Source organism: Xiphophorus couchianus, chromosome 24 (genome assembly GCF_001444195.1).
Source record: "Xiphophorus couchianus chromosome 24, X_couchianus-1.0, whole genome shotgun sequence".
Taxonomy (NCBI): domain Eukaryota; kingdom Metazoa; phylum Chordata; class Actinopteri; order Cyprinodontiformes; family Poeciliidae; genus Xiphophorus; species Xiphophorus couchianus.
Window position 1 is genome coordinate 10,364,282 of NC_040251.1, and position 25,554 is coordinate 10,389,835.

General features: G+C 36.4%; 3 protein-coding genes across 7 annotated transcripts in view; 2 read left to right on the plus strand and 1 right to left on the minus strand.

The window, feature by feature from the left end:
* Positions 1-707: 707 nt before the first annotated feature.
* ubxn10 (UBX domain protein 10) lies at positions 708-1,736 on the plus strand. Of its 2 annotated transcripts, none has more exons than XM_028010108.1 (2): positions 708-830; positions 973-1,736. In XM_028010108.1, exon 2 carries the CDS (start codon positions 997-999, stop codon positions 1,663-1,665), a length of 669 nt encoding a protein of 222 aa, XP_027865909.1. In that variant the 5' UTR covers positions 708-830; positions 973-996; the 3' UTR covers positions 1,666-1,736. The 2 variants fall into 2 exon arrangements, with proteins under 2 accessions (XP_027865909.1, XP_027865910.1); XM_028010109.1 differs by having other exon boundaries at positions 737-862.
* A 1,495-nt stretch (positions 1,737-3,231) lies between these two features.
* ddx19a (DEAD-box helicase 19a) lies at positions 3,232-8,481 on the minus strand. Of its 2 annotated transcripts, XM_028010066.1 has the most exons (12): positions 8,232-8,481; positions 8,064-8,127; positions 7,787-7,979; positions 7,603-7,695; positions 6,430-6,532; positions 6,237-6,351; positions 5,473-5,650; positions 5,159-5,396; positions 4,805-4,849; positions 4,142-4,304; positions 3,870-4,061; positions 3,232-3,790 (listed from the first exon to the last, which is right to left on the minus strand). In XM_028010066.1, the coding sequence occupies exons 1-12, from the start codon at positions 8,385-8,387 to the stop codon at positions 3,729-3,731; spliced, it is 1,602 nt and encodes a 533-aa protein (XP_027865867.1). In that variant the 5' UTR covers positions 8,388-8,481; the 3' UTR covers positions 3,232-3,728. The 2 variants fall into 2 exon arrangements, with proteins under 2 accessions (XP_027865867.1, XP_027865868.1); XM_028010067.1 differs by lacking the exon at positions 4,805-4,849 and having other exon boundaries at positions 8,232-8,475.
* A 1,978-nt stretch (positions 8,482-10,459) lies between these two features.
* The window catches only part of vwa5b1 (von Willebrand factor A domain containing 5B1), a 37,101-nt gene continuing 22,006 nt past the window's right edge, over positions 10,460-25,554 (plus strand). The window contains exons 1-7 of one of the 3 annotated variants that reach the window (XM_028011613.1): positions 10,460-10,751; positions 15,406-15,565; positions 15,650-15,811; positions 17,853-18,078; positions 18,904-19,058; positions 20,670-20,801; positions 22,626-22,750. In XM_028011613.1, the coding sequence (XP_027867414.1) occupies positions 15,427-15,565; positions 15,650-15,811; positions 17,853-18,078; positions 18,904-19,058; positions 20,670-20,801; positions 22,626-22,750 (939 nt within the window). In that variant the 5' untranslated portion in view covers positions 10,460-10,751; positions 15,406-15,426. The remainder of the gene's footprint in view (positions 10,752-15,405; positions 15,566-15,649; positions 15,812-17,852; positions 18,079-18,903; positions 19,059-20,669; positions 20,802-22,625; positions 22,751-25,554) is intronic. The other 2 variants (XM_028011615.1, XM_028011614.1) reach the window with 2 other exon arrangements.

Consider the following 25,554-nt stretch of genomic DNA (forward strand, 5'->3'; position numbering starts at 1 on the left):
CATATCAAGAGTTAATACATTTGTCCTAGGGCTGATAGAAATTTACATCCACAAAAGCGCTGATGGGTTACTTATTGAATGTAAATTGTTATTTTAAACTACATTATCTGTAACCCTTTTTTTTTTTTTTTTTAAATAAACAGTGCAGAATGATGTTTTATCTGACTGGCGCCTCTGCATTCATCGTAACTGGGTCAACATTTTGTTGAAACAAAAAGTGTTGTTTCAACAATTTTTGCTGCAATTTGCTTGGTACATAAAGCTGGAGATCTTTGTTTTTGTAAATGGCTCAGTCAGAAAATTGAAGTGTTGACACGGATTTTTATTGGATTTCGGTCTGGACTTTGACTAATGAATTTTAACACATGAATATGCTTTGATTTGAACCAATCCTTTGTAGCTCTGGCTGACTGTATGTTTTGTCAGTCTCCTGCTGAAAGACGAATATTTTGCAACCTCTACCAGGTTTTTAAGGATAGCATTGTATTTAGTACTATATTTTGCTATAAAATCTTACACATTTTGACTGCTCAGACCTTAAGTATTTATTCATCCTTGAGAGCAATGCTTTAAAAACACAACGACATTTTATTTTGTTTGCAGAAACAAAGTGTCCTCCGTGTATTTAGTTCTTAATGTTTCTAAGCTCGTCCGGGGCGATTTTACCGAACCAGCACAGTGTCCTTCAAAATTAGTTTGAGATGAAATGTTTGCTGCAGTTGCACATTTCCAACGCCAGGTGTCAATCGAGCTTAGCCGGTTACCATGGTTACCAGATCGCCTGCCGACGCCGATAAAAAGTGAAAGGAACTCCTTCAACTGCGTGAAAGGTAAACGACCCAGTTACGCTTCATATACATTTGTGAGTACATTTACTTGTGTTTACAGTAGGTTTTAATTCTTAAAAGGCCTCTCAGTGTGAGTCGTCGTGTAAACTAACAGCGTTTTCTTGACACTTTGTAAATCATCAAGTGGAGCAGCTGAGGGAGGTTATCAATGCATTTAGCAAGACCAAAGTCTTCGAAAGGGAGGAGCAGACCCGCCGTTGACAGCTTGCTACATCCAGGTGGTTCACACATCGACCCGAAGGCCCCAAACTATCATCTCAGGGGCAAGCCGGACGGAACCGTCCGCTCCCTGTCCGAGCCTGAGCTTCGGCAGTCCCGGCGGTGGAACAGGGAGGAACTTCTGCACTTGCTACCGCAGGAGCATGATGCTGTTCCTAAAGCATCTCTAAACAAGTACCAAGTCCTTCCATCCATACCGACCAGGCAGTCCGAGGAGAGGTCGCCGAAGAACTTGGATGAAATGATGGTACAGCTCAATCTGTCTGGAGAAGTGACCAAAAGAAAAGATGGACAGCTCAGTATGGGAGCCCGGTGTGAACCCTCAGAAACAGCACTAACACCTAATTCAGGCAGTTTGCTTCTGGCTATAAGAGCGCCGTGCGGTCGGAGGTTTGAGCAGTACTTTGACCCCACAGACACCCTGCGGACGGTGAGAGCCAGCGCAGAGGCCCGGTTTGCTGCCACCTACAGAAAGGCTTTCATCGAGACCATGGATGTGCCACGCAGAACCTTTACAGACATGGACATGACCCTGGAGCAGTGTGGCATCCTGAACAGATCAGTGCTGTGCATCTCTTACCATTTCCAGCACTATTAAACAAACCGCTGATGCAGAAATACCACACTTTATTGAGCCAAATCAATAAAGTAGTTTTGGATTTGAATTAACCTGGTGGATGAGCCACGTTTCTGAGCAACAAACAACGCACCAATCAGAAATAGGAATAGGTCGATTTTGTTCATTGTGTGGTGACCAGCAGGTCAAATACTTTTCTTTTTTTAAACTGCCAACCATTTTTGGTATAAACTTTAACAACGTTCAATAACAGAATTAAATAAAATTTAGTAATGCACCTCAAATTAGAACATCAACTATACCTGCTTATTCCTGGAGGTAAATCCTGAACACGTCGCCAGTTGCATAACACGCAATCTAGAGACCAAGGTGTCCAAATTTTTCGCTGTTTTGGCCAAAATCATAAATCAAAAGTACTTGTGGGCCAAATAAAACTAAAGTCACAAAGATTATATTGTAATTTTTACCTGCTTAATAAATTAAGCATGTAATATTTTAAACAAGGGGTGTAAAACTCCAGTCCTCAAGTGCCTGTGTCCTGCAACTTTTAGATGTGCCTCTGCTGCACCACCTGAATAGAATAATTAGGTCATTAGCAAGGCTCTGGAGAACTGATCTACACAGGGAGGAAGTAATTAAGCCATTTCATTCCAGTGTTTTGTACCTGTGGCACATCTAAAAACTGCAAGACACCAACCCTTGAGGACTGGATATTGACACCTGTGTTTTAAACAGTCAAATATTGTAGAAAAACTGAAAGCATTTTGCAGATTTGCCTTAAAATAAAGTGACAATTATTTTGGGCTCGATTGATTTTTCTAATTCAATCTTGTATATTTTTGCTATACCAACAAAATGTGTTAATCTGAGGTTTTTGGAAGGGTGAGAGCCAGAAAGGTTTCACCCAAGTCATGGTAAGTCAGTCTTGATACACTGACCAAATATATGTACATATTTTAATTTGAAGAATTAAAAAGTGAAGATTTTAATCAAATTAGTTTTCTGAAAAAACTGTTTTCAAAACAGTTTGTAAAAAATTATTTTGGTAATTCTGACTGATCTAAAATGAGACGTTTTGGTCAGATTTCAACTCAGACAGGAAAGAAAGAAAAAAAAAAATAGTCCTCATCAGTGCACGTAAACCTTTGGTTTCAACTGTACATGATAATGCATCATCCTTGAAATAAGCTTTACTATATCTAAAATGTCAAGGCATTTTTGAGTTAAGCATTTATTTTTGAAAAACCAACACCCTCTTTTGATTTGAAGGTTTCTCTCCAACTCTTTAATTTTTTCATATCAGCTAATGTTTTTTTTAACAATGCCATTAACTATGAAATTAGTCTTTTCAGAATGTTGCATGCCATCATTTCATCAGACCCAAGCTTTTAAACATTGAGCTGATGAAGCATTAAATCATTAAAGAAAGCAATCAGCTCACAGTGGGTTGACTTTATCTATCAAACATGCTTAAATCAAGTGTTTACATTTAATCTCACTAAAAAGATGCACAAAATGAGCCTTACACGATTGAAACTTTAAAAGCTTTGCATCCACGAGAGAAAATAAAACTCGTTCTATTTGAACTTCGGATGATTGCTGGTCACTCTGACAAATTTATTCAAACAAATTGCAAAAAAAAAAAAAAGAAGAGATGGATTCTTGTATTTAATACAGGCTCAACACGACTGAACACAGGAAGCCAGAAACAGCAGAGAAGATTTTTTGTATGTTTGTTTTTTTTAAAACAATATTGCACAGAAATGCATTATGAAACTGACACTGAAGTCCCCACTGGGCTGAAACAGGTTTTTCAAACAACCGCAAACATGTCATGAAAAAATATATACACTACATACATGTCACATAATATAACAGATATTTCACTTAACAATAACACTGCAAACACACATCTTTTAGCAGCCTATGGTGACTGTACAACCTCAGTGTTGAAGCAGCTCAAAAAATCTGAACAAAAACAAACAAAAAAAAAGTACCAGAAACAGTGTCTTATAGCAAACTAGCAGAAAACAAACTATGTGACACAATGTAAACAGTGTCAACTACTGGAAAGCAGCAGAACATTAAATTGTCATCTTCTCCATTTCCTCAAGGTTGCTGGTGTCGAGTTTTGTAATTTTCCTGTCTGGGACAAAAGGAAAAACTCAAATTAGGATCTGATGATGTCATTATCAGAAACATTTATCAAAACAAAGAAATCTCACTGAAATGCATTTCAATTTGCTTAATGATTTCCATGCTGTTTATGCTGTCCACCATGTTGACAGCAAAGCCTCTTCTGCCAAAGCGTCCTGTGCGGCCGATCCTGTGCAGGTAGGTCTCGTTGTCGGCGTTCCCTTCCAAATCCACCGGGAGGTCAAAATTCACCACAAGGGACACCTGCTCCACATCAATACCTGCAAACAGATAGAAATATGTGTCGGGGATATTATAAACACCCTTAGCATCATTAAGTTTTAATTGCAGATCTACTTGCCTCTGGAACACACATTGGTGGTCACAAGCACTTTCTCTTTGCCGTTTTTGAAGCGTTCGATGACAGCGGCTCTCTGTTCCACTGCCATTTCCCCGCTCAGCAGCGCCACCTGGTGGCCCTCCTTTATCAGGCTAGAGGCCAGCCAGGCAGCCATCTTCCGAGTCTGACAAGCAAATTGAGCATGATCAAGGAAACTCCCAACACTTTGAAACAAAGTGGTGTCACTTTGTTAATAGATTCACTAATGAGAATCTATTAATAGATTCTCATGAGAATCTATTTATAGATTCTCATTAGTGATAGTTTTCCAGATATTGTTAAGAGGGAGTTAAAATTTCAATATTTATTACATTTTAAGTTTGTGCAGTTTGGTTTCACACTGCAGTATTAAACAAACCAAACCCTTTAAAAAAATAAAATAAAATAAAAAATCAGTTCCCCCCCTTCACCCGTGGTGGAGCTACACCATGAAGTACTGAAGAAAACAGCATGAAAACCTCTGAAGACACTGTGCGCAACTTCCTTCCTCATAAAATGTTAATAAAAATTGAGCAGCATCAATATTTTAGCAGTTGAAAGGTTTCTCTTTTGTTGTTGGTAAAAGACCACAAGCTATTTCTTCTGCTAGCTCTAGACACACGGATTTGTTTTAGTTTTATTTACCCAGAATGCTTTGTGCTTTTGGCGAGGTCTCTGTAATTTTCCTGTCTGCGACAAAAGGAAAAACTCAAATTGTCCGTTTGACATTCATATGCATTTGAACCTCACCAAAGTTCATTTCAATTGAACAGAGACTTAGGTTTGTCAATGGACCAGAGTTTGTTGTTTTTTTGGTCCACGTAACAGTTCGATTGCGCATTCACACCTTCCCAAACTGGACTTTTTAGGCAAACTAGAACAATAATGAAAAAAACACTGGAACAAGTAGCATTCCTTCGCAAGAAAACCAAAACAGACTTATTTCACATACTAAAAAATAATTTCTAAAGCTTATTTGAAAAATAACTTTCAACTTACGTGGCAGAAGATCATTGCCTGTGCAATAGTCAGACACCCATACAGATTACAGAGCGCTGTGAACTTGTCCTCCTTCTCCCTGCAGAGCACATAGAACTGCTTGATTGTGTCCAGCGTCTCCTCTTCTCGTTTCAGTCGGATTATATTAGGATCGGGAATCACTCGCTCGGCAAACTTCATTACAGAGTCCTCAAACGTTGCAGAGAACAGCAGCATCTGACAGTCTTTGTTGAGCAGCCTTAAAACGGAACGCAGTTATCAGATATGTTTTTTTTTTTTAAATTCAACATCGGGTTTTTCAGGAAGAAAACCACCTGTGGATCCGGATGCTCTGGTCCCGATGACCCTGCATTGCGATCATCACATCAGCTTCATCCAACACAAACATTGTGATCTTCTGTGGGTCAATAAGCTTGTACTTGGTGCACCAGTCAAGGATAGTGCCTGGGGTTCCAATGACAATCTGCTCTTGCAACTTGACATGTCGCTCCACTAGAAAACACAAAGTGTCATGCAGATATAAAGCATTACCATTGATGTTTTATATCACCACTGATAAAACATCAGTGGTGATGATAAAGAACAGCAAACTTGAGTGCATTAGAAACCTAACATACTTAACTTCCTTCACCCTTTATGTTTCTCTTCAAATAGTTTTCATTTTAGCAGGCCTAAGTAATTAGTTTTTAATTCAGTCCCTACTTAAATGTAATTAAGAATGTATACAAATGTTATTCTATATATCATCACCTTCCTAAATTAATGGCCCAAATAATTTTTTTAGCCAAAAGTTGGAGGGCAGGGGCAGTGGGTGTTGTAAAGATTTTTTTTCTTTTGCCAAAGTCACTTTTGGCAAAAAATGACTTAAGTCATTATTTTTGGAAAGTGACGATAAACAAAATTTCCTCTTTTCTTCTATAAATGATGTGATAAAGCAGCTCCTCCTTGTTTAGATAAAGGATTTAATTCCTTAGATTTAATTGATTTCTTGAAAGTTTTGTGATACTTATGTAAATATAGTAGGTAAACACAGACTATCCTATCAACCAAAAACAAAAAGGCCATTTCAGCATCTTACTTCTGTTCCCTCGAATGGCGTAGGCCAGTTTCACATTTGGACAAAATTTGCCCATTTGTTCGATCACTTGGCCGATCTGCAACGCGAGCTCGTACGTTGGCGCAACACAAAGACACTAAAAGAGAGATTTTCAGTCTTCGTTAAAGACGCCTGGCACTGGAGGCGTCGGATGCTCTGAAGGTGTTCTGCTCACCTGAGTCCAGGTATTGTCAGGGTTCACATGACTCAGCATGGCCAGAGAGAAAGCTGCAGTCTTACCAGTGCCAGACTGCGACTGAGCAATCAGGTTCTGATGTCTAGACAGAACGAGAACATGCATGGGAAGAAGAAATGTTTTACATTTTTAATGAGAAACACCAATAACAGAAAAAGTATTCACTTAAAGCCAAGTTGATGTTACACCAAACTTAATAGCCTTGATTAATGAACAGAGCTCCTTAATGCTTTGTCAATATATGCATTTAACTAAAATGACAAAAAAATAAGTAAAAAAAAACCCAGAGCACTCAGATCTTTTGCTCACCACTGGCTCTGGTCAATTCATCTGTCTGCTTCCACATTTTGCCATTTGGTCCCCATAAACAAATAGTACCAATTTACAGGCAAGTAAATAAAACGACTACAAAACCCTATAAATGTGTTTTTTCCGGTCATATCCATGCTCACAACCGACTCAAAACTGTGTCTGAGTGAGATAGTTTTATACCTGAACATAGGGCTCCCTGACATGGTTGTCTTAAGTTGTACAGTTTTAATCAATAGGAAAATTCAACTGTTCAACTAGCCACTGTTCAACCTAAGGAGGGCAGCACTGAGACCAGGTGAGGCAGAACTAAATACATTTACACAAAAACATCAACATTTTAACAGAAACAAAGATACCTTAACCTAATGGTCCCCAACCCTACCAACTTGCAACTTTTACATACATCTCTAATGCAACACACCAGAGTCAAAAGGCTGACTTCCCTCTCTAGCAGTAACTCAGCTCTGCAGAGGCATAACAAGCCATTCATTTGATCCAGGTGTGTTGGAGAAGAAACCCATCTAAAAGTTGCAGGATGGTAGCTCTCGAATACTGGACTTGGGAAATCCAGATTTAAATATTCAGGGGTTGATGTTCATAACATTACGGCTTGACTGAGCGTACCATAGTAGGGACAAGCCATAGAAAGGCATTCCTTTCTATGATGAATGGGAATGTCAGAAAAGCTTTGGTGAACCTTGACAACATATAATTCCTTTACAAAACAGTAGATGACATTTTTGTTAAGTCAACCAAATTAGACTTCAACTGGAGATAGTACATATTAAAAAAAAACTAATTTTTTCCCCCAATACTTCCTAAGTACAAATATCAACTCACGGTTCCGCCATCATCAGAGGCAAAGCATTCTCCTGGATCCTGGACGGTCTGTTGAATCCCATGCTGAAGACACCTTGCAACAATTCAGGTTTCCTAACATTGAAGGCCCTCGGGGTTAGGTTTCACAAAATAATTAAATAAGCAGTAAACCGTATGAAAAAATGGCTTTCGCCAAAGAGCTCACAGTCTGAGCTCCTGGAAAGTCTTCACGGAGAACAGAGGAGAGCTGGGATCCGCCTGCTGGACCTCAACTTGGTTCCGGTTCTTCACCAGAGAGTGGCGGATCAATTTATTAAGCAAAGACTGTTCGGCAAGGTCAACTTTGTCGCCATCTCCTTCACCCCCTTCATTTTGGATCTTGTTCTGCACCACGTTGGCTGCAGGTGGAAACAGAGACCACCGCGGAAATTTAGCTCTCTTAAACAGCTAGAATTTAATGAAGACAAAAAATATTAAATTACCATTTACGTCTTCCTTCACGTTTAATGGACCTCGTATTCTGTTGATCTTTTTGGAGAACTGAAACTGTCAGACATGACTCAAGGCAATTAGCATCAGATAGCTAACACCGTATGCTAATCTGCTAACGAGCAACGAACAGGTGTTATATAATGAGACATTTAACTAACCTGAAATGATGGCGTTGTCGCCTCTTGAACGTCCACTGCTAACGCCCAAGAGTCTTCAGCCATTTTAAGAAGTGAACCGAACCTTTCACAAAAGTTTGTGCTCACGTTGCCTTCTTTAGACTCAACGGTTACTGCTGCCTTCACAACCATTATCATTATAGTAATTTTAAGCTCCGATAAAAATGGACGTTCAATAAAAGTGTTAAATAGACTCCAAATAAATTATTTACAAATAAAAATTATTTACGAGATTATACAGAGGTGAAATTAATATATATCTTTCTGAAAAAAGTTTTTTTTATATAAATTGTTTAACTCGTTCAGTTATTTTCTACTTTTCCTCTGAATGACTTGATTTAAATATCTTTTCAACATTTTTGTATTCATTAAAAAAAATACTTCTAATTCATTTGCTTTTTTTAGATTAAAATTGAAACGCCCGAAATGCTTGTATAAAGACATGTACTCACTTTACTTGGAATAATAACCTGAAGGCATCCAAGTTTTGCTCAGCGAATTATTACGACGGGGAAAATGAGGTTCCCAAAGATGCAGTCTCCCCCTAGTGGTGCCTGGAGGACATAACAATTTCCCTCGTAATTAAAAATTCCTATCAAGATTGGCATTGATTAGGAAATTTCCCATTCCTGACATCAGTAGAAAAGTCTGCATCAAATTAATACTGAATTTGCATTTAGGCAAAATATATTTTTCATGAATTAAGTTGGTACATTCCACATTAAGTATATTTCCCTGTCAATAACTGTAAATATACAGTACTGTATTCAGTACAGACCAAAGGTTTGGACACACATTCTCATTGAATTCAATTAGAAAGTGTGTCCAAACTTTTGGTCCGTACTTAGACACAGTTATGTCCAAACTTTTGGTCTGTACTGTATGTTCCAACAATAATAACAATGCCAGTTGCAATTAGACATAATTTATTCAGTTTTCTTTTTTATTTTCCACCAAGCTCCTCCATTCCTGAGCATCTTTGTCAATAGACTAAACAAATGGAATAGTACAGTTGAAGCTGAATCTCGACTTTTTCAAATCAAGATTGTTATTAATATTTTAATAATAAAATAATAAAATTATTATCAATAATTTTACTAATAATAATTGTAAAATTATTAAATGTTACAATTTAATAACATTTTACAATTTTATTAAATTGTAAAATAGAATTTAATCTAAATTCTTAAATTTTCCAACAATGCGGAAATTCCAGTGCAACAGCAGCAAATGAAGAGACAGAAAATCAAAACAATAGGTTCACACAAAGATAGAATATAAAACATATAAAAACAGTATAAAGACAACAATACCGTACAGTAAGGGCAACATTTCAAAATAAAGACTGTGCAGCATGGCAAGGCTCTAAAGGAAGTAAGAAAAGCTTACAATTTATGGAGTGCCATAAATTCTTTCAAACCAAAACTTGCACTTTCTTTATTTCGGCTCCTACAGATGATGATTTCACTTTTGTTATATTCACATCTTATACATTATGTGAATAACTTTAGAGATACTGGCAACAAATTGACTACATTCCCCTCTGTTGTTCCTTAGGTTGTGAAAAAAAGAGACAGCGAGGAAACGAGAGTGGCACTGAGGGAAGAAAGAGGGGGAGGACAAAGGGGTGAGTTCCATTGGCTGCAGGTTAATCCAATTTAGAGGCGGATGTTGAGTCCCAGCTACCCACCAACACACACGCATACACGCGCCCCCGCCCCCCTCCACACGCATGCGCACACACACACACACACACACACATGCAGAGAGACCATCTCCACATTTATAACAGCACCAAAATGATTTTTCAAACACACATTAATTGTCATGGAAACGGTTGCAGAGCAAACCACCCTCCCCCCAGATGTATCAAACAAAGTGATCACGAAACCCTGAGACAGACAAATGCCCACTTTAGATTTAAAACGCTCCTGTGCAACCGCCTGCCTGTTGAGGTTGCATGACAGACGATGTGCGCTGTCTTCCACCCATCTGCTGCTGCTGTTACATTGCATGACATGCATGTTATTAAAAAGGATATCTGAATTGTTGATAGTGTCAACAAGAGCTTACAATGAGTGGGTGGGGATGGTGCTTTGAATAGGGTTAGGTGGGGAGGTTGCTTTGGATTCTCTCTCTCTCTTTGAACCTCAAACTCCTGCATCCTCCTCTCAAGGAGGAGGAGGATGAAGAGGAGGAGGCAGAGGAAGAAATAAATGAAACAGTTTCTGCAACCACATGTTGCTGGGTTTGACTAAACCACGACTGGCTGCTGCAGCAGCATCTACCCTCTCCCCTCCTTGCATTGTGCGTCTGCATGTGTAGTTCCTGCCACCTGTGGCAGCACTCCTATTCCCTGTACGCCACCAAAAGCGAACAAAAAAAAAAAAACAGCAATTGGAGAGGAGAGCAAAGGAGAGTCTGGACGAGGAGAGGATATCTTTCATGATAAGTGGACTTCTGATAGAGAGAGATCCACGGTGCACTTGACACAAATGAAAGGTAAGACAATGGGAAACACTAATGCATTTTAATGCTGGTTTGCTTCCGTCTGGCGATTCCTGCTTTAGACATCACTGTCAGTAGTTTTAACTGAAGGAGGAAAAGGGTCAATGGTTGAATCTGTCAGCGGATGTAAACAGGTACACTGTGCCTCAACAGGTGGTGACACAGCATGCAGCTGTCTGTTCTGACCCAAATGAAGGATGTTGTCTGAGTTCAGGGTTGATGCCTTCACTGTGTTTTTAGTAAAATCCAGAGGTTGGTAGGGTGAGCCCATCAGGAGAGAGCCCACTTTTGACTAGACTAAAACTGGAAGACATAAAAGAACTAATATCACTGATTTAAAGCAGTTCAAAACAAAACTTTTGCGAAAAATAAAACACCCTTTGCACATGTGTGGATATAATCAAGTCCAGTTGTGCTTGTTTGCTTAATTTATACAAGACTTGATTATGTCCAGATAAAGCTTTCCTGTCTGGTTCTCAGTATGTGTCTGGTTGGACACATGATGGCAGTATTGAGATGACAGAAATCTGTAAGTGCATTAAAATGTATGTTCCTCACAGTGAAAAAGCACTTGAGAATGATATTATCATAAAATTAATGAGTTTATTGCTTATTGGCTATGTCTGTGAATATGAGACCTGACATTACAGCCTGAAGTTTTTTTTATTTTTAAAGTGTTTTTTCTTTTTTTGTGAGAAGAAATCACCTGTGGTGTGAGATAAAGTGTGATTAGTCTCACTGTCAGATTAAATGCAGTTTGGTGATGCTGCTGGTCAGTATGCAGGTAAGCAGGCGAGCAGAGCTGTCTCTATGGATATTGCTTTCGTCATTACACTTCCCATCTAGCTCGTGCAGAGGGACTCTGGTTGTGCAGCAGATGCAGACCCCATGACAGCAAGATTACTTGTGCAGGAGAAGGCACAAACAATAAACCGGAGCCGTAATGCAGCAGCTAATTTTGTTTTAGCAAAATTGGAGAACCTTAAAATGAATTAATCTTTTATTACAGTAGCGTAATCTCAGACTACAAAAAACAATAGAAAAACAAAACCAATTGAAATTCCCTTTAAAGAAATAATTGATTTTTACACTATTGTTGACACTGTTAACAATTCAAGTAAGAAAAATCTTACTGGCATATTTATTTTGTATTTTTTTAAAAACCCTTACTTATGCAATCTGACAGACAGGATCATTTTAGCTTATGGTTCTTCAAAACAGGAAAGATAAGAGAACATTGCACTCAAGGCAATCACAACATATTGAACATTATTCAAATTTATCAAATTGCTGCACAAAAATACTTACTCACCTAAATCTGCTCAAATCAGATTTAAATAATTTAAATAACTGAAAATGAGACGAACAAGCCTGCGTGACAACCTTGTCTTGCTAAAACAATGAGCTCCATGATAAGGAAGATCAAAACAAAATCTTTTATTTCAGCTGCAAAGTGTTACATCTCAAGTTCAAACATTTTAAAACCATTAAGACCAGATTTGAGAGACATGCCATGAAAAAGTCTTTTATGTCATCACAATGTATACATCTTTGAAGTTTGTTAAAATTTTAAGGATTTTTCTTTGACCAGATGAGGCAAAAGCTGATCTTTTGGCACCAAACAATATAGACAGGTATGGCATAAAGCAAAGGATTAATATGGAAAATAATCTCTTGCCAAGTATTAAATATGGCAGAGTATTGTGGCGTTATTGTGAGTCCCTGGGAACTTGCTGGGCTGCATGTTGGACATTGCAGTTTAAGATTCTGTTCGGTAGCGTTGGGCAATTGATTGATTTTATCGATTAATCAAATTGGCAGTTAAGAAAGATTACATTTTTGGAAAAATCTGGATTGTGCAATGCTTGGGCATCTGTAGTTCAGTGACCATCTTGTTTTACAGATTGTATTTCATTTTGAATTCATGTCAACTCCCAGAACAGATTATTGAAATAAAGGTTTTTGAAAGTATTTGTTCTTATGTAACATTTCTTTTGAAGAAAAGGAGGAAAAAAAAGCTAAAAATAGATAAAAAATATATATCGGCTATGGTATGAAAAAAAATCAGATATTTTACTTCTCATATTACCCACTCTACCAGTAAATAAAAAATTGTCTGAGTATTTTCCCTTCGTGAATAAATGTACTCAAATTAAAAGTTGTATTTTCCCCCAATTTTTTTGAGCTTATGCTGTTGCAAAAATTAATAAAAACATATTTTAAGGATTATCACAAATCATTACCAAGGATTCCAAGAAGTAAGAAGAATACTGCATTTATTAAACAGAATAATTGCTCTTATTATCTCTTTAATGTATCTGAACATTTTAGTTTTATCAATAGATCTCTAAGATCTGTATTTTACCTGCAAATTTCTTGCTGGACAGCAATGGCAATGTCACCTTAAAATCTTTGTTTTTATTGCCACGACTTTTATCTTGAATGATTTTAACACGGGTGTCACCTTACCCCAGACCTCTTAGTTTTACATCACACTGAGGAGGATTACTGAGGCTAGAGAACCAATAAAGAATGCTCCACTGACAGCTTTAGCTGTAGTGTTTGAATCTGTAATGTGTCCCTGGTGTGTGTTTAATCTTATTGATACTGGCCATCAAAAGTAATAAAAACAAGAAACAAGATCACTTTCTGTGCAGAGTGCTCAATTTGAACGGAAATTTGGAGCTCATAAATAATATTGGGAAGATATTGAGGTAGAGTTTTGAATTATTGGAGGTGAAAGAGTGCAAAACATAAAGAAAAACATATTTTTACAGAAAAAGACAGTAGAAGCACAATGGATGGAAGTTTTCACTGCTCACTACCTTAGTTTGAAACAGGTTAATGCAAAAGAAGAGCCTATCAGAAATATCAAGGCTGACGAAAACAAACTTCAGTGGTGAACAGAATAAATTGTCAAATTCCCTTTGAAATGAAATGTGTTCTTTGAACAAAGAAAGAGATGTTGTTCAGCTTGTTATTGAAGCACAGTTTGAAAGCTAGCATCTGTTTTCATTATTAGAACTTCATATTGTGCTTGTGAAATGATCATCTTGCTCATCTGCGAAAGCCCCATGTTTTGCAGAAAGATACAAAAAGTTGTGAGCATGAGAAGAGCAAATATCTACATCCTTTTTTTCTAAAAAAAAATCCTTTCCTGCTTTCACTGCCAAACTGAGTGAATATATTTAACATGCTTGGAGATTTTTTTTAAGAAAAAGAATTGGGTGCACAAGTTTGGATTTTTAATAGATTTTCCTTTATCCACATTTGTCCTAATCAGAATTGTATATACTTGCATATAGTGTTTTTTTTAAAAACTTTCCTAATATGTGGCATATTGCAAATACGAGTGATGCTAACACTTGTATTTGACTCATAAGAACCAGAAGTTATTAGATGTTGGCAGTATAGATTAGACAAAAATTGCAGTAAATTCTAACTGGCACAACTAATTATTGGTTATAAAAAAATACTTGAAGCTGTTATGCGATTAGTTGCGACATTCAGGAAAAACTCCATAACATGTAACTGTGCATTATGCAGCAGCCTCATCATTCAGTTGCAGCTTAGCAAACTTTAATATTTAACCTGAGAGAGAAGATGACAGGTAGATGATGGAAAAATGTGTACTTTGTCATATGTGAGCATTGCTGTTACACATGGATGTTATTCTTGGAAAAAGGTGGCAACAGGCTGATTTTTTTCAGTTAAATTCGATGCTGATGTCTTTCTATCTTGGCATTGTGTTGATACACATACACTGGCACATTATTTAAAAATCTCTGCTTTTGTAGAAGTTGATCGGTTAATCAAACAATCGGCTTGATTGTTAAAATGCCAAGTTTTGGTTATGTAAAATGAGATCACAACAATTTTTTTAGAACTTCTTCCACATATAACTTCACTTTTAATATGCAAACACGACATAATGACATACAAATCTGTTACATTAAATTAAAAAAAAAAGTGTACGTGTACACAGCGTTCAGCTGGTGTTTTGTTGAAGCATCTTCTGATTTCGGCAGCCAGTCTTCTTTGTCAGGCACCTGTCAGCTTCCCACATCTCCCCTTTGTTCTATTTGCCCACGTTGCCTTGGAAAAGTTTTCTAAATTTACCAGGAGGTGAGAACATATCTTGTGCACAGCTCTCCTTATGTGGCCTTGCAGATTTTCTGTTGGGAAGAAGGTGCTGGCATTTTCAGTTTTAACTTGATAAATTGATTTATTTGTTGATTTGGTTGTGTGCTTGGTGTCAGTGTGATGATGAAAATGAAATATATTAATTTATTTGTATGTTTTAGCTCTAAGCTGGCTGGTATTTTGGAACTAGTTATAATTTGATCAACTTTGACAAAAACCTCAGCTTCATCTGAAAAATGTAGTTCTTGTCTTAGGTAATGTGTGGCTCTATCACCAAAATACAACAATTCTCTCACAAGGTTTTGGAAGATTTAGCATGGAATTTTAACTGGGGATTAAAAGCACCTGACTACTGCTTTCCATCACAAATCCTATGTAAAGAGTAAAGGAGAACCTTTCTTTTGTTCTCACTGTGTGAAGTAAAAATAATTAAAAAAAAAAATCCAACAATTTTTCTGTTTTATTTAATCAAATGTACTGATTTGGTTCTGTTTGCTTTTCAAAGCAGAATCCTAAAGCGAGCAGGATGCCTGGACTCATTAACAAGGAGAGCCAGTGTGCTCTGCCCCTCAGTGTGTCTGACATCACCTGCTGCGTCAGGGGTTATACTCTGGCTCTGACGGCCTCTATGACCTACGAGAATATTGAGGATCATGCAATTGAGGGTAAGCGAGACGACTGCATTCCACAGCCATATTGAGGCAATTCAAACCTTTGAGCATCAGTCTTTTCTTCTTTCTTCCCTGAAGGTATCTTCATATATCCACTGGAAGAAAATTCCATTGTTGTTGGGTTTGAGGCTATGATATCCAGTCAAATTATAACCCTGCAAATAAAAGGCAAGGCAAAACTTGATGATTGTTATCAGGACATCTGCCACACCGCTAACGGGGCTCTCCAGAGCGGCACCGGTAAGGCTGAAGTGACTCAGATCAATATTGCTATATGAGCTCAGTCCAAAGGCCTCTATTTGTGCGGCGTATAGGGGGTTTGCTGTGATGAAAGCGCAGAACAGCACAATCAAAGTCTGAGGATCTTTTCCAGCTCTGTAAAGTGTTAATGTTGATCCTAGATCCTCCTCTGTACTGTCTGGTTCAGTGTTTTTGCAGCAGGCAAGTCATAATCAATGAAGCTACTGAGAGACATGGGTATTATTCATACTCATGCTGTATTCCTAATGAATGCATTAGGCATATGCAGGAAAATGAATATTGCACTTCAAAATCCTTCTCTGTAAATATATTTCTGTTGAGGCTTTTGACATGACATTTACAACAGATTAGTCATCCACATGTACAATATAATGAGAAGATTTAGAAACATGAAGAAAAGTTGGGGGAAATTACATACAAAGAAATGAAGAAAGGCAAACTAATGAGTATTTAGAAAGCAATTCTACCTCCCTGAGCAGAAATTAATGTCAGGTGCTTTATTTTTTTATTAATAGCCTGTAAAGACATTCCTCTTTTACATGGTAACACAAATGTATTTCATGGTGACATGAGGAAAAAAGCTCTCCCAAGACCTTCACCACCTCAGTTTTGCTCAAAATACTGATGACATTTGTCAAATATATATTTATAAACTTCTGAATATTCCAGAAGTGGGCCAAAAAATTATTTTCACAATATTAGCAGCAGTGGAGTCAAGAGAATAATAATAAGAGTTGTTAAGGAGCCAAGGACCTCTTGTAGAGGGTTGTAGAAGAACCTGCACTTAATTTGTACTATTGATTAAAAGATAAAAACCAACCCAAGAAGTAACACACTCAGCTTCAATGCCACCTCTCTTCACCAGACTCCACTGCTGAAGAGAAAACACACACTCATTTAAAGTTTGCTTCAGCAACACTAACATTTGGTGGTGTGAAGATCATGTCACAGTGAATTTACTGAGATATTATTAATAATGTGAATCTGTTACAATCTACCATAATTCCGAGGATGAAACAAGGAATATATATAAACAGAATATAGAATACCATATTGTGCAATAAGGACAAAATTACTAAATAAACATTGTGCAGTTATTAAAAATAACCTACTTTGTTCCAAAGGAATGTGCAAAAAAAATGTGCATGTGTATTTGAGAATTAAAAAAACAGACCAATGACAGTAACTGACAATGAAAACAGTGCAACAACAGAGATGTGAGAATGTGAGGAGAAATTTTATTTAAAATGACTAAAAATGTCCAAATAACTGTGCAAATAATTGAGAGCAGTGATGGATAGAGTCTGACAGCTGCTGGAAGGAGGAATCTATGATGATGCTCCTTTGTGCTCTTAGTGGCAGACTGCCTCAAGCAAAGCCAAGGAACTGCTCAATTGGTTTCAGAGAAAGAAAATAAAGCAGCTTGGATTTTCTACATAATATAATATCAACATCAAAATAGGGTCTTCTACTATTTAAATACAATCGGTTTTCCATTTGGCCCCTCACTTTATTGCCAATAACATAAAATACTTTATGTATGGACAATGATTTTCTTGTATGTGAGGATATTTTTGGATGTTACCAACATCTACTGAACAAGTGTCCTAAATATGTTTACTGAGAAAATGTTAAAATGCTCAATACTTATTTTTCTGTCTGTAATTATATTAATATGCTCTGTCATTTCATACTCAGAGAATAAAAATGGCAAATATTGGATTAATTTTCAGAGACTGCAAGCACCATTAATAATTCAGCCCAAAAGGGTTTCTAAAAATTCACCTAGCTACTATTTTAAATCCAACATTAGACATATCTTTAAAGATCCATTTGCAGACCAATTAGTTTTTCTGTCTGCAAAAAACTGTGCTGTAACAAGGAAGTTGTTTGAAAGCAAAAATAAAACAATTAACCAAAGAATCCACTATTAAAATGTAGATATTATTAAAGTTTACTTTAAAATACATTTACATTGTTTTTTGACACTAAATAATATTTTATCTTTTCTAAACTGGAGCTACAGGGAACATACTGGTGGATGAGGACTTTGAGAGGACTGTGCTAGTGGTTAACCTTGGAATTATCCCCCCAATGGAGACGGTACATATCCTGGTCAGCACATCGTCTGAGCTCACCACTTTGCCCAGTGGAGGTATCAGGGTCTCATCCCCACCAGTTTGTACTCCTCGGGTACAAAGGACCATCAACGAGGAGCAGGGATTGTCGCCAAACTTCTCCCGAACGTAAGAGATCAAAAACCAGATGAAAAACCGATGTGTGTTAAAATTACATTCTATTGTGTTTTAAATGTAGGTTTAACAGTTATTTTCAATAAGTCTGATTATGGTGAGACTCAGATTAAAAGTACTTTTAGATAATAACAATCTTTAAGCTGACATTAAACCTACTTTTCATTAAATCATTTTGGTTTTATGAACACTTAATATTCTAATCTTGAATGTTGTGTTTTCATTCACTGTAAGCAAAAAATATATCACATTGACAACTAGAAAAACATCAGTATATGTACAACTAATTGCAACACAATGCAAAAATGCAAAATCTTATCAAGCATTTTTTTGGTCTAATTTCTAGTCCAAATTTCTTAGAACACTTGAAATTTGACTAAGCTGATTTACAAGTAACATTCAAGCAAAAATATAGAAGCTTATTTTAAATAAAAAATTCCTTGACATTGATGTGTTAGTTCCACTAACTGCAGATTATTTTACTTCTAATGTGGGAAAAATGTCTTGTTATAGGTGAAATAATGTGCTAGTGGAACTAGTACTTTAAAAAACCAAAATTATAAAATTGTTTAATTAAAACAAGCTCATATTTCTTGCTAAAAAATTACTTGTAAGTTAATTTAGCCTTATTTCACATGCTAATATGTTAGCACCAGAAACTAGGCCAAAAATACTTTTGTGTTTTTGCAGTGTATGCACTTAGTGGCTTGAGTTACTGAAATGCATAAATTTACTTAAATACATACATATTAAGTAAGATATTGAACATGACTGTTGTGGAATGTTAAAGTTCTTGAAAAATAATATCTACATTTTTAGTCGTGAAAGACCCACTTGTGCCTCAAGTCCTCACGATCAGAATCCAAACTCCTCTCCGCTGTGGCTGGCAACGCTGCTGGAGGATGAGGCCATAAACTCTATGGACTATGAATTTAACTTCCAGCTGGAGATTCGAGCTCCGTACCTTCTTGCAGGTTTGATCTCTGTTTTTTTACATGCAATTATTGGAGACTCTTAACATCTGTAATATGAAAACTCCTCCAACATGGTGACACTTTCCGTGTTGCATATGTCTATGCTTGTATATTTTGTCTAAAGTGATAAATTTTATTTTAGAAGAATCCTCAGTAACTTAAAAGATTTCAGTTTTATGCCACTTTTCTGCTTCAGGCAGACAAACTTTATCCCCAAGAGAGACATTCATATATCCAGTAACACGAACAGTCATGCAATAATAAAAACACAAAAAATAAAATAAAATACATGCACCTATCCTAATACAAATACGCTGTTGGGAGTACCAGGAGTTTTTCTTGATATTTGCTGAATTTCTCAACATACTTGGGAGGTTTCTGCACCATCAGTTTATTTGGAGAAAAAGACATCAGTGATGCTGTTCTGAATCATAAGAAAATGTAGGGGAAGCTGCACAAATACAGCTCACAACCAAACATGCTTTTTCTGTAGTCAGAGACAATCATGCAAAGTCCAAAATCAAGGTTTTTGTTTCTGAGCTGATCACTGAGTCTCTGACTTGCAAACTGAAAAAGTCACAACTTCTCTCAGTCTCCCACCAACCAGATTAAATTTGCAATTTTTCATGGTGTTTGCTTCTGGGTGAATCTCACACACAGCCACTCATATTATCTTATATCATAATTTGTGACCCTATTTAATGTCTGTGTAGCTTCAATGCATCTCCCTTCTAATACAAAAGTGGGCTAGATTATATCTAAGGCTGAAACGATTAATTGTGTTGAATCGGTTATTGAGATGATAATCAACTATTTCAGTAATCAATGAATCATTAACTGGAGTATATAGACTCCAGTTAATGAGTCTATATTAACTCAAATGACCTGAAATGTTCTTTCAGGTCACTTGCTGAAAGAACAACATATTCAGAGCATTAATTAAGCTAAAATCATACAAAATGTTGCAGTTAAGATGCAAAGAAATGTTGTAGATATGTTTGGCTCCAAACACCCCAACTGGCATACTTTTAGCTCCGCCCAGTTCAAATGGTGGAAAAAATTTGGCATATTTTGCTAATCAATTATTAATCAATTAATTAAAATAATAATAAACAGATCAGTCCAACACTGTACTGATATTAAGTTGAACAGAAAAGGTTGAGCTTTTCGCATGTTATTAGGATTATTTTTTTATCTTTTGTTTTTTTCCTTTGATACAAATGATCAAGGAATGCAACATTATATTGCATTTCAGAAAATAAAACATTTATTTTCTTATTTTAAAAAGGAACTGAATTATTTATTTGTATCTTTTAATGTATTTTTAATACTGAAAAGGCTTAGTTAAAATCACCAGAATTTTCCAATATTTTTATCTGATTAATTGGCTAATTGTCAGAATAATCGATGGATTAATCAATTACTAAAATAATCTTTATTTGCAGCTTTTTATTTAAACTGCACAGGTAAGTTTGTTGAGTTGTTGAGTTGTTGATTGTTAACGCTGCCTCCTCTGTGTGTGAATTCCTCTGGAAATGTGTGCCCAGGATGCTGTTAGCGACTGGAGTAATTGCCGGCGTTTTAGAGCCACTTGTTGTTTGGTCTGTGTAGGAGTGGAGAGCCCTTCTCACGCCATTCGAGCTGATGCAGACCCTCTGGCCCGCTCGGCAACCAGCGTCGTCATCACACTGGCTGACAAGTACACTTACGACTGCCCTGTCGAAATACTCATCTACCCCAGCGGTAGGTTTATAACTTAAAACTCAGCTCTGCACTTAGGCTTTTATTCATTTACAAGTAAAACATTCTGAAATTGGCTCTTAGCTTTTCTTTCTTTTACACAATATGTTGCCTGTTATCAGATCAGCAGCGAGGTGACTCACTACCTTTCTTAGAGTACCTGTCCAGGAAAAAAGAAAAAATTGCATGCCAGCAGAGTTTCTCTCCATGGTGTAAGAGTACATTGCCAAGGTTTTTCCTCCTATGTTGCTCTTTTTTTGTCCCTCAATGCCGTCTTGATCTCCAGGATGTGTGGGCTGGTTGTCGCCCTGAGGCAGGAATGAGCCGTGGACAAACTGAGCTGATGGGCATCTTATGAGCACTTTGTTCACAAGCAGACCTGCGGTCAGTCTGGGACAATCTAATTCACAGCAGACTTGTGCTGCTGCTTCTGCCACAACATGGAGGCTCAGTTTCAGCCAAGGGATGAAGGAGACAGAGCTGTGCTTCAAACATTCACACATAGCTTTTAGCAACAGCATTGTGTTTCGATTACCAACAATACAATGTGAAATGTAAGACCTTAAAAGGCATTACTGTTTACATATATTATACATATTTCTAGTCCAGGTTTAAATCTCATGATAGTTATTTAAATTTTCAATGGCCTAAAATTAAGAAAAAATGGAAAAGGAGTGGCAAAATTACTTTCACAAGAAATTCTGGCATCTATGCATAACACAATGTTTACCAAGGCTAAATTAAATGCATCAACGTTAATATTTGAGCTGATGAACAGAGGATTTAAATAGTTAAAGAAGGAGCAAATCAGAAGAAAAATTATATAAGCGTGAATGTCTAGGAAACCGACACAGTGAAAAACCACAAAATCTTACCAAGTATTTTAAGTCTAGTTTCTTGTGCCATTATCTTAGTAGACTTGAAATAAAAAATCTAACTTACAAGTAACTTTTCAGCAAAAAATATGAGCTACTTTAAGTTAATACTTCCTCAATATTGGTGAAAAAGTATAAGTAATAGCTTATACGTTTTCAACAATATTAAGAAATTATTGACTTAAAACAAGCTTATATTTCTTCCTGAAAAGTTACTTGTAAATTAGTTATGCCTTGTTTCAAGTGTGCTAAGATTTATTGCACACGAAAATATTAAAATACTTGGTAAGATTTTATGTTTCTGACCATAAAATCAGAAACATAAGGTGGACTGGGAGGGATGCATAAACATGTTCCTCCCAACTGAATGACCTAATTGTCTTTATGATAGAAAGCCAGAAAGGGTGTGTAGGTCTCACATTACGTGGACCAGTCAAAGGGGGTCCATTGTCCATTGAGGTGCTGGGCTTTAATGAACTGAAGGAAATAGTAGGCCAAAATTCATTCAAAATGATGCGGGAGCTTTATAAAGTCACACAGAATAAAAACAAAAAGTTACAGAAAAGTGTTTGCTTTAAGCTGGTGAATTTTCTATTTTGGTTTAAACTTCAACTGAGTGACAGTGTGAAATTGTTATTATTTTAAAACCTGGCAATGATCCAAATTTTATTTTATCCTGATTTGTAAAACCCTATACTTGGAAGAGTGTGCCGACTGCAGCGCTCACTAAATCTTCATCCTTTCCCTTAACAAGAAAGAGAGAAACTTAATCCTTTTTCTCATTTAGTTTTCTTTTCTTTAGCCCCACTGTGATATAATTAATTCTACAATCAGTGTGGGTGTAATTCTGTGCTTTTGGATTACCTCTTTTACTCCCCTGTGAAGCTTTCAGTCACAGAAACTGACAGTTTTCATCTTGATGTCTATGTTCTCCATCGCTGTGCTACACCAGAGCCCCATGTGCCGCACGTTCTCGTCGAGAATGGAGACATGACGCAGGAGGAGTACGACGAGTTTCTTCACAGTCGGAGTGATTTCATCAAAGCAACCAAGAAGGACTCCAGCAATCAGAGGAAAGTGAGTGTGTCGCCAACATTAGCTTTCTCTACTTGAACTGATGACAACAATATTATACCCATTTCTTTTCAGAAGGCGTCAACATAAAAGCCAAGAACTGCAACAGATGTTTTTTAAAAGATGCATTTATGTTATTTTAATTATAGTCTGCAGCAGACTATAATTCTGATATAATCATGAAACATCTGGGAGTTGCTTGTATAGTTGAATATTTCTAAAACTGCAGACATTTTTATAAGTTTGTAATAAAACGATATAGATAATTCAGTTCATTCAGTGTCTCATAAATGTAATCCTCCTCATCATCTACGTAAAGTTCCCGTTAAGATTTTGTATTTCTCCTTCCTAAAGTTAATATGATATTTTTCTGAGGTAATCAAATTATGACTTGGTCTTTCTAATCTCAGGTTTTTGTCAAATTAGATCTGAGCCTTAAAAATATTTGACTGATTTTACATTTGCTGAGACCTCCATATTCAAAAGGTTGAATACAAATGAGCCTTTAAAAATGTTTTAGCAATAATTAATTTTCCCTTTCACTGCAAATGCAAATTAAACTGTTATAACTTATTTTGTCAAGAAATTAGACTTTATAAATTTTTTAAAATAGTTTCTGTGAACTCAGAAAGTTTTTTCTAGTAAATGTTCGACTTTTCAAACTCAGAAGTTTCCTTGTTTTTTGTAGAAAATTTCCAAATTTGTTTAGTGGAAATTTACTCTTTTTTTTCTATCTACATTGGCCCTATTACATTGTTGTATACTACTGTTGATAGGAGGAGTAGCCATTTTGAAACACGAAGTTTGCCTTTCAAGTTGTATCTGGGATTAGTTGTTGTTAAACCCAGTTTCTTGGCAAGTGAAACCATCATCTGAAAACTGCTTTCTGTGTTTAGTCAGGTTATCTTTGTCTGAAAAAATATAATTTTTTGGTGATCTGAAGCATTTAGATTTTACAAAACAAAAAAGCAAAACCTGGAGAATCCCTGTAATGGGGATATTCCTTTTTGACAGCTTTGTATACCTCAGTGCCATCGATGGAGAACACACAGGAAAGCGCTCCTCCACTTCCTGAAGTGCCTTAGTTGTTGTCAAGGCTCCTTCAATCAGAGGGAAAGGCTCTTTAGGGAAGAAACCTTAAAGACACAGGACCTTTAAAGAAGGGTGTTAATCAGAAACCAGTGTTAATCAGACAAGAAGAGTGGCTCTAATTTACAGTAACATAAGAAGCTATTAATTTCTTCAGGCATTACATTGATTTATTGCTGTACATACAGTACAGACCAAAGGTTTGGACACACCTTTCTAATTCAATGGGTTTTCTTTATTTTCATGACTAAATAGTCATGAAAATAAAGAAAATAAAAAAATAAGGCAAGAAATCCCACTTATTAACCTGACAGGGCACACCTATGAAGTGAAAACCATTTCAGGTGACGACCTCTTGAAGCTCATCAAGAAAATGCAGAGTGTGTGCAAAGCAGTAATCACAGCAAAAGGTTGCTACTTTGAAGAAACTAGAATATAAGGGGTATTTTCAGTTGTTTTACACTTTTTTGTTTAGTGCATATTTCCACATGTGTTATTCATAGTTTTGATGCCTTCAGTGTGAATCTACAATGTCAATAGTCATGAAAATAAAGGAAACTCATTGAATTAAAAGGTGTGTCCAAACATTTGGTCTGTACTGTATATCCAACTCCTACACATCTGCTAATCAACATACTGTACTGCAGATGTTTTCTTTTTAATTAGGACAAAATTATTACAAACAAGTTAAGATATTCTTATAATGGAAAATGTTTGATGCAATACGAAGTAAAAATCTGTTGTTTTTTTTTTACTACTTAAATGTGTGGTCACACTTTTGGTTTTGTTTTGCTCATTCTGCATCACTTTGCTGTGTATTTTGTATTTACCTGTTGCTATGTCTTGCATATTCTTTTTGATCCTGTAAGGCCCTTTGGTCTGGTTATGTAAAGCACTACATAAATAAATAAATGATTGATTGATTGATTGATTGATTGATTGTTAATAATTTTTTGAATTTCCTTTACCCTCATAGTAAACAGGAACACAACTACTCTGCAACCTATACTCTGATTTAACCAGAATCCGCTTTTAATTTATTTATTAAATGTGCCTAAATACACCACAATTTTATCCAAAATGTGATCTTGTTTTATAGCTAAATTTGAGCCTCCAAAAATTTGCAACTTGAATTTCTTTTTAATAAAGCATACATGCAAATTTCTTTTTAAATTTTGTGACACGGTTTATACACTCCTTTTTTTTTTTTTGCAAAAACATCAAACTACTTTGTGTATTTAAATAATTGTGTGCTTAGTTTGTTGCTAAGCAGGTAAAAAAGGGCAATAGAATTTCTTTAGGATTGTAAATTGGTTTAGAAATGATAATTTTCTTTGGTAATAATTCTGACCAGACAATTCTGGTCAATGTGAAGAAATCTTTTGACATCTCTGCTGTATTGTGTACATCTAGGCTCTTTGATCATAAAAGACAGTCTTGTTGCTCTGGGTCTAGGTTGAGTTCTGCGATTATCTCTGCATGGGGCCATTCACATCAAGCTTTGATGATGAGACTATTAAGTGACCAGCAGACCTAAACTGGAGGGGAAGAGCACTTAGCCATAAAAATGGGTTTCTATGGAAACACTCCAAAGGCGAGGCTCATTCTGCCTGATTTTTTTTCCTGCACGTTTTCAATAATTGATGTGTTTTGTCAATCTGATCACTTGTGCATTTTGTATTGAATTCTCTGCAAATCCTCTCAAGTTCATTATCTCC